This window comes from Ahaetulla prasina, chromosome 4 (assembly GCF_028640845.1).
Source record: "Ahaetulla prasina isolate Xishuangbanna chromosome 4, ASM2864084v1, whole genome shotgun sequence".
Taxonomy (NCBI): domain Eukaryota; kingdom Metazoa; phylum Chordata; class Lepidosauria; order Squamata; family Colubridae; genus Ahaetulla; species Ahaetulla prasina.
In genome coordinates, this window is record NC_080542.1 from 89,497,556 (window position 1) to 89,511,434 (window position 13,879).

General features: G+C 43.3%; 1 protein-coding gene across 4 annotated transcripts in view; it reads left to right on the forward strand.

Moving 5' to 3' along the window:
- The first annotated feature begins 4,660 nt into the window (after positions 1 to 4,660).
- ZNRF2 (zinc and ring finger 2) overlaps positions 4,661 to 13,879 on the forward strand; it is a 99,237-nt gene continuing 90,018 nt past the window's right edge. For 2 of the 4 annotated variants that reach the window (XM_058180701.1, XM_058180700.1), the window contains exon 1: positions 4,661 to 5,597. In XM_058180701.1, coding sequence (XP_058036684.1) covers positions 5,135 to 5,597 — 463 coding nt within the window. In that variant the 5' untranslated portion in view covers positions 4,661 to 5,134. The remainder of the gene's footprint in view (positions 5,598 to 13,879) is intronic. The other 2 variants (XM_058180699.1, XM_058180698.1) reach the window with 2 other exon arrangements.

A 13,879-nucleotide genomic window follows, 5' to 3' on the forward strand; every position in this document is an offset into this window, starting at 1 on the left:
ATCCTTCATATTGAATTTTATGGCAAGTGCTGTAAAATTCTAGTGTAGCTAGAGTATCAACGTTCAATCTCGATTTCTCACTTTTCCACAAATCATTAGCAGTTGAATAAATAAAATTAATTATTAAAACTGAAACAATAACATAAGTGAATAAACTTGTAAATAAAATTATACATATTTGGAAATTATTAAATAGATAATGAATTAATAAAACATGAATTATTGTGCTCATCTGTGTATGATCGAATATTCACTGAAAAAGAAATGAGTCTAATGTGTGTGTGTTTGCTGTGTTGTTTCTGTAAGAAGTAAACAAAGCTGTTGTGACTCCAGCCCCCGAACCTGGCCCCATGCCTGAAAGTGACTCCGAAAGTGAGGGGGAAGGTCCAGTAAGGCTTACCTCGGGAGCACTGATTCCTTTGGCTCGGCTCCAGGAGCCAGAACCAGACCAGTCAGAGGATGTAATGAGGCCGTCATCCCGATTCCTCCCTTCCCCAGGCTACGCCTTCAGACCCAGCTGATAATAATAATCAAGCTTGGCTTGACCTTCAGAAGATTAGAGAGGCGGCGTCATCAAAAGGAAGGCTCCTGCCCCACCCCACAGGATATATAAGGAGCTTTGGGACTGCTCTCACTCCATGGGAAACAAAAGTTTAGCTGAAAGTCTTGCTACGTGAGTCATTTGTTTGAACCTTGGCAGGCAGCTGCGATTTCTCTGCCAGAACTGATAAGAACTGGGAATCCATTGGCTGAAGGCCAGCTCGTGGGTCTGAAGTGGGGAAGGAGACAGAACAAAAGCCACTTGCACGTGGCACACCCTCTCAAAACAATTCTCCTGTGTGGAGCGCATGCATCTCATCTCGCCATACTGTACTGAGCCTTGACGAATCGTCATGTCAAATACAAATATGCATGTACTTGTATACATGTATGATGTATACAAATACATCACACACAACGGATCGGATCGGCATCGATTGAATATGGAGATTAGTCTTCAAATATTGAAAAGGAGGATATGTAGGAGGACACTTTTCAAGAGAGGACAAAACTTACAAAAGAAGGACTGTCCTCCCTAAAGGAGGATGATTGGTCACCTTGTGTAATCATACATCAGTTCACATTACTATTTCATATGTGGAGATTTTCAACTTGGATACACTTATAGAGGTGGTTTAAATCTAATGCTGAGACATCTTTTAGCACAAATGGCAGCAATCTAGACTACAATTCTACCCACTCCTCCCTGCCTTTCAGTCTGCCCTGGACACTGGGAACCTGTGTCCCCAATGCCAGGCCTTAGTATCAACTTTTCCACCAGCAATTGGTCTTCTCTTGCCTTTTGGTAGATACTGATTTTTTTGCAAAACTAATATGAATTTCACATGGTAGTCTGTGCCTTCTCGCGTAATTTGTTTATACTCGATAAACTTCATTGATGTTATTCTATAGTTTCTGTTTGTCCATATGTAGCGATTCCACTAGCAGTTCCGCCATGAGCTTGTATAGATCCTCCTCTTTGTTCTCTGCTATATTTTGAAATCCTAAATAGATTAAATAGATTAATCTTAAAATTATAAATTGACGATGGCAATAACATATAAAGAAAACATCTATAAAATGTTTTATAGATGGCATTTAGCATCAGCGAGATTGGCAAAAATGTACCCAAACTTATCACCCAAATGTTGGAGATGTGGCCATAAATTAGGAACATACTACCATATGTGATGGATGTGCCCCAATGTTAATAAAGTTTGGTATAAAATTAAGAGTTTTGTAAATATATAGGATGCAAATATACATAACAATTTTGGTTACAAGAGTTGTTAAGATGGTTATATAAGACTAAAGGATTATATAGCAGAATTGAATTTAAAAGCAAAGATGACTGTCGATGCAGAAAGTTGTAAAAATATTATATAATATTGTTACTTATGTTTTGTATTTTAATGTTTGGTGTATGTGTATGTTTTCTTTCTTTTTTCCTTTTTTCTTCCTTTTTTTTTCCTTTTTGTCTTTTTCTGTTACATCTTTGGTTTTAAAAGTGTAAAATATTCAATAAAAATTATTCTTAAATTTTTTTTTACAAAAGATTAGAAAAGAGAATTTATACTATGCACATAGTCTATCGGGTCCAGTAGATAGCAATGGTTTATAATAAATAATAAAGATAATAAATAAAGATACTGAACTTGTGCAGAAATGGATAGGTTGACTCTGGAATTCAAAAACAAGGGTGAAACGGAATATTATGAAACCTGGAATAACATGCATCAATGATTGGAGAGGAGGAGAAATGTTGGGATAGTGAAATATGGATAAAGCAAGAGTTTGAGAGTTATTATGTTAGTATTATGTGATTATGTGACAGGAAGCCTGGAGAAATGTTGTCCATGGGGTTGTGATGGGTCGGACATGACTTTGCAACTAACAACAACAAATTATGTGATAGGTAGGAACTGTATTGGTATTGAATGTAATTTTTACAGACGAAGAGATTTATGTAGCTGCATTTTGATAGATTGTATAAAGGTATATTATATTATTATTATTATTATTATTATTATTATTATTATTATTATTATTATTATTATTATTATTTAAATTTTTATACTGCCCTTCTCCCGAAGGACTCAGGGCGGTTCACAGCCAGATAAAACAGTAAAAAGTGCACAATAAAAACAGTAATTAAAAAACTTATTAAATATAAGGCCAAATTAAAATCCATTTAAAACCATAAAACCCAATAAAATTTAAATCCAAATATTAAAAACTACTAAAAATTCTATGCCAGTCCTGTGCGAATAAATAGATATGTCTTCAGCTCGCGGCGAAAGGTCCGAAGGTCAGGCAGTTGACGGAGTCCTGGGGGAAGTTCATTCCAGAGGATGGGAACCCCCACAGAGAAGGCCCTTCCCCTGGGGGCCGCCAGCCGACATTGCTTGGCGGACAGCACCCTGAGGAGTCCCTCTCTGTGAGAGCGCACGGGTCGGTGGGAGGCAATCGGTAGCAGTAGGCGGTCCTGTAAGTAACCCGGCCCTAAGCCATGGAGCGCTTTAAAGGTAGTAACCAACACCTTAAAGTACACCTGAAAGACCACAGGTAGCCAGTGCAGCCTGCGCAGGAGTGGTGTTACATGGGAGCCACGAGCGGCTCCCTCTATCACCTGTGCAGCTGCATTCTGAACCAACTGGAGCCTCCAGGTGCTTTTCAAGGGGAGCCCCATGTAGAGAGCATTGCAGTAATCCAAGCGAGAGGTAACAAGGGCATGAGTGACTGCATAGGGCATCCCGGTCAAGGAAGGGACGCAACTGGCGAATCAGGCGAACCTGATAAAAAGCTCTCCTGGAGATGGTCGTCAAGTGATCTTCAAAAGACAACCGCCCATCCAGGAGAACGCCTAAGTTGCGCACCCTCTCCATTGGGGCCAATGATTCGCCCCTAACAGTCAGCCGTGGTTGCAGCTGACTGTACCGGGGTGCCGGCATCCACAGTCACTCCATCTTGGAGGGATTGAGCTTTGAGCCTGTTTCTCCCCATCCAGACCCGTACGGCTTCTAGACACCGGGACAATACTTCGACAGCTTCGTTGGGGTGGCCTGGGGTGGAAAAGTACAGATGTGTATCATCAGCATAAGTTGGTAACTATTACAGTTGGTAACTATTGAATATGAATTGTAGTTGTTGTAAGGAAAAATTTGATGGAAATTTGGAACCAGAGAAGTCACACTATGTCCAATATTTTTAACTGTATATTTAATAAAAAAAAATTTAAAAAGAGAGAGTGACGTCATTATTCCATACATTATTACTTTCGCTGCTTCCAAGTTTTTTTTTTAAAAATGAGAAATTTCCAACTGGTAGAATACTGTACTTTTCAACAGCCTTTTTCACTGTGGGATCCTCCATAAATATTCTAATCCTAACTTCCAAGGTACATGCTAATATGCTTTGGAATTGTGGGAACTGTAGTCCGATCATTTTGGGTAAACACCAGGCCAGGTAGAGCCCAGTATAAATAAAGTAAACATGAGAGCCCTTGAATTTATGTACGCTACATTTTACTCCTCGTCCTTACGATAATTAACAGGAGTAAACGGGACCGCTTTATTGTATTTTCAAATTTAGAACTATGGATATATTTCTCGGGACAGAAGTTACGTGCCGTATTTTTTGCCCTCCCACCCAGGCGCCCAAAATTAATCCATTTGAACGAGTCTGAGCGGATATGATTGACATCACAAGGCTCGCGGGTGAACAGGATATTGATTGATAGGTTCCTTCCGCTCTCTAATCTGCTTCCAATAGAACACAGTATAGATTTGGGTTCCCCCCCCCCCGCGCCCTCCCAAGTAACAAGCACTGCCAGGCAGAAACTGAACGAGCCCTGTTCTGGACCGAGAAAAGCTTAGCTTGCTGATCGGCCGGTAGCAACTTAAAAGCATAAAGGCCAGGCAGGAAGGGGAGCATAATACACGCGGGTCGGATGGGCCTGCGCTTGCCTCATCGCACGGCTCGAAGCGCGTGCGAATCCTGCCTTCTTACTCCACCCGTCGGAAAGGATCGGGTGCGTTACCTCCAGGACTGGCAGAGGGCGGAACAGAAGGCGGCCGGAGTTTCCCCGCCTCCCGCCTCCCTCACGCCATTACGGCGAGAAGGCAGTACAAAAAGAGCGAGCGAGCGACTGCGCAGCGGTGACGCCCCCTTGCCTCGCACTTGAGCCAGCGCGGGGGAATCGGGCCGAGGCGGGGAAGCGGCCTCACAGGCGAGTGGCCGGCTGCGGCCGCTTTGCTCGCTCTCCTGTTTGCGGGAAGGGAGAAGGCGGAAGGATGGCGGGAACAGCGAGGCTGAGCTCTCAAGCCGCAGCTTCAGCGGCGCCGTCATTCCGCACCGCGGTTATAGCTGCTGGAGCCTTTCCCGTCACTGCTTCTAAGATCCCGCAGAGGTGGAAGCGCCTTCGCAGCCCCGGGGCCGCTAGCTGAACTACCGCTTCCTGGTGCTTCTTTGGCGCTCCGGCTGGAAGGACGAGCTGTGGACATTTCATTCTCTACTCCGTGTCGCCGGCGGATCCCACTGAAAGGAACCGCGGGAGAAGAAGGAAGAAAGAGAAGGTGGTAGCGAAGGAAGGACCATGGGCGCTAAGCAGAGCGGCCCGGCGGCCAACAACGGCCGAACGCGGGCTTATTCCGGGGGAGACTTGCCGTCCGGCAGCGGTGGAGTTAACGGGACGGGCGGGCGGCCGATAGGCGGAGCGATGAGGTACACACACCTGGCGCCTGGAGCGCACCACGCGCCCTCCAGCTCTTCGACAAGCAGTGGGGCGGCGACGGCGGCTCCCCCTTTGGCAGCCCCCAGGAGTAGGTCTCTAGGCGGGCCAACCGCCTCCGGGACTCGAACGGCTCACTCTGCCTTCAACATCCCAAATAGCAGCGGGCTCTATGGCTCCCAAGACTCGGTCAGCAGCACTCCTGAGGAAGGGGGACGGGAACGAGCCACAGCGAGTGGAGGCGCAGAAGGACCCGGCGAGAGAAGCGGAGGACCCCGGCTACTTATCGGCTCGCTGCCCGCGCACCTTTCGCCTCATCTTTTTGGAGGTAAGGATTCATGCCCGGCCCTAATGATCAGGGATTGGGGAACTATACCGTTTGGTGGAAGACAGTAGTGCTCGGGAGTCATTAGAAAAACGTAGGGAGAAGGAAAGGGGGAAATTTTCATTATTAATTCTCCAAATGTTGGGTGGGTAAAATATTTATAGTGGATTAATAGATTTTGGATGGGACCAGAACTCTTCAAAAGTTTGATCCTGGGACTTCCAATCCTACCCCAAGTGGAAGAGCGATATTCCACGTGAGAAATAACAGCAAAGTTTTCCTTGTGGACAACAGAACTCTAATTCTATTGGTTAAGCCGCGCTGTTCAACAAAGTTAAACTACACTGTGTTCAGAAGGTCCTGTTTAAGTACTGAAGGTAGGTTTATATTGTATGCCAATCTGTTCAAAGTAAGAGTGTATTCAAACGGGAGTTACTCCCAAACAGGTCCACCTGAACACAACACAGATTTGGAATTTCATTATTAAAGCTGGTAGCCTTTATGCATGCAATTTAGAGCTGGCTGGATTACCATTGCATATGCTACAGTGGATCACTTCCTAAGTAAGTGGTTCACTATAATACTTAACAGAAACTAATTACACCATTGGGATATAAATGATCAACAAGTGCTTTTGGGCTAAAGAGGCCTACTTATTTCTAAACAGATTTTTTTGTAAGTGGCAAAGCCTGGATTTTAATTGCTAATATATAAGGAATATTGAAGAATTGGGTGGGGTAGGACATTAATTTATGCATCAAAATCACAAAGGATATTAACGATGATAGAACTTGATTTACTTGTACTTTTTATTGTGTTCTTCAGGAAAAAATTACTAAGGATGTTCCAGGTTGAGAGGATTTGAATTAGTTTTTTAAACTTATTTTAAAAGAGGAATTCAAAGACGTCAAGTCTGTTAATACAAATGTCTGCCCTAATTGCTTTTGGTTTATGAAATACTTTGCCTGATAACTTAATAATTAAAACATTCTTAGTAATTCTTTAAATGAATAATATTTATCTGACAAAGGACTGTTTAAAAACATAAAAACATAACATATAATTTGGAATGTGATTAATGAATTTTCATTCTGGTTTTTTTACTTAAGTGTTATGTTAATTTTATTAGTGTGAAATAAAAGCAATAAGCAAATGCATTCAGATGACATAAGAACAACCATAGTAGTATACAAACTATAGAGCAGTGATGGGAAACCTATCGCGTGTGTGACAGAGGTGGCACTCAGAGCCCTTTGTGGGCATGCGCACCATTGCCAGCTGCTCTTCCGGGTTCCGTTGCGCACATGTGTGCTGACCAGCTGGTCCCATGCATGGGCCAGCTGCTCTCTTCCAGGTTCCAGTGTTCTGGTGCTCGCTCCAATTTCAGCACTCAGTGCCAAAAAGGTTAACCGTCACTGGTATAGAGCATGGGTATCCTACCTTTTGGTTTGCCTGGGCTGCATTGAGTGAAAAGAAATTGTTGAATTGAATAAAGAGAAATTGTTTTAGACAGTATATAAAATATATAATATTTATATATAATTTCTATAAATAAATAAATAAATAATCCAGTATTCCAGTAGAATCAGTAGATACATTCTAAGGCAGTGGTTCTCAACCTTTATAGTGCTGCGACCCCTTTAATACAATTCCCCACGATGTGGTGACCCCAACCGTAAAATTATTTTCGTTTTGAATTTATCGCGCCTGAAGTCAGACATAGCGATCTGAACTGTTTGCGATTGCCTTGAGGATGGAGGCATTAAAGCGGAGACTCCTCCCCTATTAAGTTTATTGCGCCTGAAGCCAGATTAGGCTAGCGATTGGGAGTGATTGCAGCTGGCTTGAGAGGGAGACATCAGAGCAAAGATTTCTCTCTTTTTTAATTCATCGCACCTGAAGCTGAATTTGGCTAGCGATTTGAAAAGCCTGCAGCTGGCTTGTGGAGTCAACCATTGGAGCGCGATTCTTCAACTCACAAGTATACTTCCCATATTTCCGATGGTCTTAGGTGACCCCTGGCAAATCGTCATTCGACCCCCAACGGGGTCGCGACCCACAGGTTGAGAACCGCTGTTCTAAGGGTACCTGGAATATCAGTCATAGTTCAACACTCTTTTAAAATGAAATAGAATTTGTAATATTGGTTTGGAATTCTTAATTATGGAAAAATATTGGATTTTATACTAACTTTATTTTAAATATTTTTTAGCTTTTCTAGTGGTTTCCATTGTTCTTAATAGTGATTGCTTATATGAAGCCTTTGACTGAGTGAGTAAAATACTGTAGTCTGATCTGACCTATGATCATAGCTGTGAACTGCCCTGAGTCCTTCGGGAGAAGGGCGGTATACAAATATAATAAATAATAATAATAATAGCTACAATCTAGGAAAAGTTGGTGTGAGATGCTTCCTCCTTTTTTTCTGGCAAGGTGGTAAAATGAAATGAATAAAGTCTTTCTGTGGAAGTTTTGGGAAAAATATTTTATTGAATGAGCACGGCAATTGCATTTCAGGAAATATCTTGAATCCACTTAGGTCAATGGGCCCTATTCTTTATAGCTTGGTGGCCTGGTGGGAAGGGGGAGGAGGGGAAAGTCCATACATGTATGTCTGTTCAGGCTGGTCCATTGCTTGCATAAGTCGAGCTGTGTGTATGTGCCCCAGCCCACCCCTTGCGCAGCCCTGTTCCAAACAGGCCACAGTTCAATAGTGGGCCGCGGCTCCGGTGTTGGGAACCCCTGATTTAGGTCTCAGTGTACTGCTATTACCAAGTCAATATGCGCTTAAATTTTAAAAAATAAAATATCTAGTATAGTGATTGGTTATTCCTAATATAATAATATTATGCAATGTCTGGACTGAAAATCTACTTTTTCTGCATCTACTATGAATTGTCTAATGTTTGGGTTTACAAATTGTATTAAGCAATAAAGTACTTAACTTGATTCTGAGTTAATATACTGTGCAAATTTGGATTACAAATAATGCTTTCTTGTATGAATTGAGCCATCTATGGATTAACAGTTAAAACATGGCTTAGAATAATATATGAACTTAGCTACCTGTGTTTCTCCAATATTGTTTATTAGAAGCAAAACCTCCTAAAGATTGGCTATTTCAATAACTATTGTATTGGTGCCTATAGCCTTTTTAGATTTAAGTAATCAAAATGTTAGATTTGAGACTGTTGCCTTCTTTTTATACATTTAATTTTGTATATGAGAATCCCTACAGTTATTATACACTACTTTGAACTAAAATTCGTAGTCTTTAAAATGTTTCAACATATACAGTAGAAGTTCAACATTGCAAATTATAGATATACATATACATTAGCCAAGGGAGTGGGATGGCTCAGCAGTTAGACACTGAGCTTGCTGGCTGGAAAGCTGACAGCCCAGATTTGAGACCCGATCCTGCATGAAGGGTTGAGCTTCGGTTACTTGCCCAGTTCCTACCCACCTAGCAGTTCGAAAGCATACAAGTGTGAGTAAATAAATAGGTACACTTTGGTGGGAAGGTAACTGCTAGCCACATGACCATGGAAATATCTTCGAACATTTAGCTCCCTTGGCTAAGAAACAAAAACAGATGAGCACCACCCCCTAGAGTCAGACATGACTGGAAATGGGAAACCTTTACATTAGCTATAAGCCAAATTCTGCGTGAGAATTCTCATTATGTGCAAATCTCATGCCATCTATAATAATCAAAATTAATAAAATGCTTTTCTTCTGAGTAATCTGCTAATTTTTACAGAGATTATACTGACTTTCATCTTTTCCCCTTTGCATCTGTATAGCTCATAAGAGCCTGTTACTAAATACTAATTTTCAAAATGCCATCAACTTTGTATGGAAAAGCACTTTTCTAGTCATTGCTATTATACTGTGTTTTCCAATCAGTTTAGTAACAGTTTATTAGAACATTTGCTTATATTTGATCTTGAAGCAATTGATATGCTACCAAAGTTTATCTCTATAATGAGTGAAGGGCTGTTTTTAACAAGCTCAAGCTATACGAACCTTTTGTGTTTCAGTTTGAGATGCAAACAGCAGACTCATCCCCAACAGCCTGTGCCTATGCTCAACAGTGAAGAGACACAGAGCAGAAAACATCCTGCAGAAAGTGCAGCTCCTCAATGAAAGAATTAGACAGATTAATTTCACAATTGAGGTTTAAAAGAGAGAGTGCAATATATACTCCAAGAGCTGAAATCACTTCTATAAACAGAAGTATTGGAACAGGTCACAGAATTTATAAAGAAGGCACAACTAACACAAAACAACAAGAGCAAAGAATGACAAAAAGGAAATTTTTTTACCCTATAATCTTAGACAGGAAAAAACACACTGTTGGAAGAAATGTCCATCTGGGTTCAGTTCCAAGTGGGGAAAAGACACTGGAAACATGGAGACTGCTTGGAAAGATGGTTTAATGGTGGACAGGAATCACGTAATTTGAGTTCCTGAACATGGCTTGCGGTCCTGAGTAGAAAAGGTGATTGTAATGTATTTGAATTTTAGGAGGGAAATTTGGGCGGGAAAATGCACGTTGCTGATTGGCTGATGCCTCAGCCAAAATACTATTTAAAGAGGGGGTTTTGCCTGTTGGTTTTTGCTGGGATCACAATAAACCAAAGAGCTGTTGTCACTTGTATCGTCTCCTGCCTCTTCATTGCCCGAACTTAACATTGGCGACGAAGATGGGATTTTGAAGGCAGTGAGACTAGGAAAAGAGCTGAAGGAGCAAATTAGTTTCAAACCCAGCCAGTATCAAGAGCGGATACATAGCGATGTCTAGCTATACGCCGCCAGCGCCATTCGACCCAGCCAAGGAGAAATGGGGTCGTACATGGCTCGTTTGGAGTGTTTCCTCGAAGCTAACGAACTGCAAGGAGTATCGGATAATCGGAAGCGCGCTTACTTCCTGAGCCACTTTGGGCCAGAAATCTTCGATACTGCCGAATCGCTGTCGGAACCAACGCCTGTACAGTCGGTGCCATGGCAAACGCTACAGACGACGCTATGAACACACTACGCGCCGGTGCCATCGAAGTTTGTACAACAGTTCGAGTTGAGGCAAAGAGTTCAGCGAGAGGGCGAATCGATAAGCGTGTACATGGCCGCATTAAGGAAAGCCGCAACCCACTATGAGTATAGAGACTTGGAGGACACTTTATTAGAACAACTCATTTGTGGGGTCAGGGACATCCGACTACAGAGGCGGCTGCTGTCGAAAAGCAACCTAAATCTGGCGATAGCCCTGGATGAGGCCAGGGCACACGAGATGTCCACCAAAGCAGCGGAAACCTTACAAAAGCCGAACACGCCGAATTCCGCGGTGAAAGCAATGCCAGTCCGCAGCGAAGAAATCCAAGCCGAATCGGACGGTGAAGAAGAGGAAGAGGTTTTCCACACCGGGAGGCCGGAGAGAGGCGACCGGGATGAGTGTGTGAGTTGTGGAGGCCAACACCAACGACAGAATTGCAGGTTCAAAGACGCAATTTGTCGGTGGTGTGAAAAGAAAGGACACATAGCTCAGGCCTGCTGAGCTCCACAACCTTCCCGCCCAAAATTCAAACCGGCCAATCAACAGGGCGCCGGATCCGCGAAGCGGCCAGGGATTGGTCAGTTTAAAAAAGGTGCGAAGTTGAATCAGACCACTGTGCGAGTGGGCCACACATCGACACGGCTAGAAAAGAAAATATTCACCAAGACATATATCGAAGGAGTGCAGTGTAAAATGGAGGTGGATACCGGCTCATCAATCACAATTATGTCCTGGGACACTATCGCAAGGGACCTACCAGACATCGCGAAACGCCAGCTGCAACCCCAAAAGCTGAGAGTGCAAGACTACCAGGGGAACTGAATCCCTGTTCGAGGAGTCATGTCCATCAGAGTGAAATATGGACAATTCAAGAAAACCCTGCCGATCACCATTGTAGATGGAAACTTGCCCAGTTTGCTAGGTCTGGACTGGTTCCACGCCTTGGGCATGGGAATAACTGGGATTCACAGAAGCAGAGTCAAACTGAAGGACGAACTGTTGAGAGAATTCGAGGACGTTTTCCAAGACAGCCTGGGCAAGTACGTGGGGACCCCCATTTCATTCAATTTGGACCCCCAGGTGGTTCCCATTAGATTAAAAGCTAGGAGGGTCCCATTTGCCCTCAAACCCAAGATTGACAGGGAACTAGACAAATTAGTAAGCCAGGGAATACTAGTCCCCGTTGACCATGCAAAATGGGAGACACCAATAGTGACCCCAGTCAAACCGGACGGATCAGTCCGGATTTGCGCTGACTAAGGCAATGCTTAACAAAGCATTGCAAAAGAGTGCTTACCCCGTTCCCGTAGTGCAACATTTGTTGCACTCGTTAGGGCAGGGACAGGTCTTTGCCAAACTCGATCTGGCTCAAGCCTACCAACAATTACCGGTTGACAACGGAACGGCCGAAGCGCAGACGATTGTCACACATCGGGGTGCTTTTAAATGCACTCGACTTCAGTTCGGAGTTAGTGTAACCCCCGGGTTATTCCAAAACCTAATGGAATGACTCCTACAAGGTCTACTGGGAGTAGTTCCATATTTCAACGATGTACTGGTATCAGCAGAAAACTTGGAAGAATTAGGGGTCAAATTGCAGAAGGTTTGGCATTTTCAGGTCTGCGGGGCTTAAGGCTAAACTCAACAAATGCCAGATAGGAGTTGAATCTGTAGAATTCTTGGGTTACCGGATAGATAAGGAAGGCATCCACCCAACTGAGAGCAAAGTGCAAGCCATTAGAAAGGCTCCAATCCCAAAAACCAAAACAGAATTACAAGCATTTTTGGGGCTTGTAAACTTCTATGAGGTATTTTTAAAAAATAAGGCAACGGTAGCCGAACCGCTACATAAACTGCTAGCAAAAAAAGCTGTTTGGACTTGGGGCAGGATTGAGGCTAAGGCATTTGAAGGCGTTAAGAATCTCTTGTCCAGCGATAGCCTTCTACTTCAGTACAATGGGACGTTGCCACTAGTACTAGTTTGTGATGCATCACCCTACGGGGTAGGGGCTGTCCTCAGCCACAGGTTACCGAACGGTTCAGAAGCCCCTATCGCATATTTTTCCCGCACGATGTCCGCAGCGGAAAGGAACTATAGTCAACTAGACCGGGAAGCCCTGGCTATAGTTTCTGGGGTTAAAAAATTCCACGAGATATTGAAAGTTTCCAATTTGGCTGAGATGGCTAAAATCTCAGCCTTCTTGAAAGACAGTACTCAAGAAAATATTTAAATGAATGGAAGAACTGGATTGATTATATTCAAAATAGATATCAGATTAAGAAATTTCGGATTGCTTTTGAATGAAGGATGTTATTTTTGATTTTAATGGAAGAAGTCAGGTTATGTGAGAGAGAAAGATTATAATTGTGTTAGATTTTAAAAAATTTAATGTATGACTGTTTTGTTTAAGGAACTATACCTTGTGTTTGCTCCGGGAAGTCCGGGGGGGGAGGGGGGTTTAGGAGGGAGGGGGGAGGGGGAAAAATTTAATTGTTGTAAAACTTTTTTTAATAAAAAAAAATAAAATTCCACGAGTACCTGTTTGGGTGGCAATTTGAAATAGTCACAGACCACAGACCTTTATTGGGACTCTTGGTGGGGGACCGTCCAACACCGGTTGCGTTATCACCCAGGCTGACCCGTTGGACTATTTTCCTGGCAGCATATTCGTACAAACTGTCTCACCAACTGGGCAAGGACTTGGGACATGCGGGTGCTTTAAGTAGATGCCCGTTTCCAGAGACTATTGAAGACCCGACCCCAGGGACGCCCGTCTTGTTAATTGACTTTTTGGACTCTGGCCCAGTCAAATCTACAGAAGTGACTAGGGCATCTTACAAAGACATTGTCGTAAGAACTGTGATCGGTTGGGTGCAGAGGGGATGGCCCGCTGCACCGGGGGATCGTTTCAAAGAGTTTACAAAAAAGCGTTCGGAACTGTCGGTACAAGGAGGTTGTCTGTTATGGGGGAATAGAGTGGTTATTCCGGAGAAATTACGAGGGCATGTGTTGGAACTATTGCATGTGGGCCACCCAGGGATTGTGAGGATGAAAAGCCTAGCGAGAAGTTACATGTGGTGGCCACAAATGGATAAAGACATTAGCGACCGGGTAGGGAAATGCCAAGCATGTCAAGAATCAAGGCCACTACCCCCAACAGCCCCCATAAGGGATTGGGAGAAACCCCAGGGTCCTTGGTCCAGGATGCACATAGATTTTGCCGGGCCG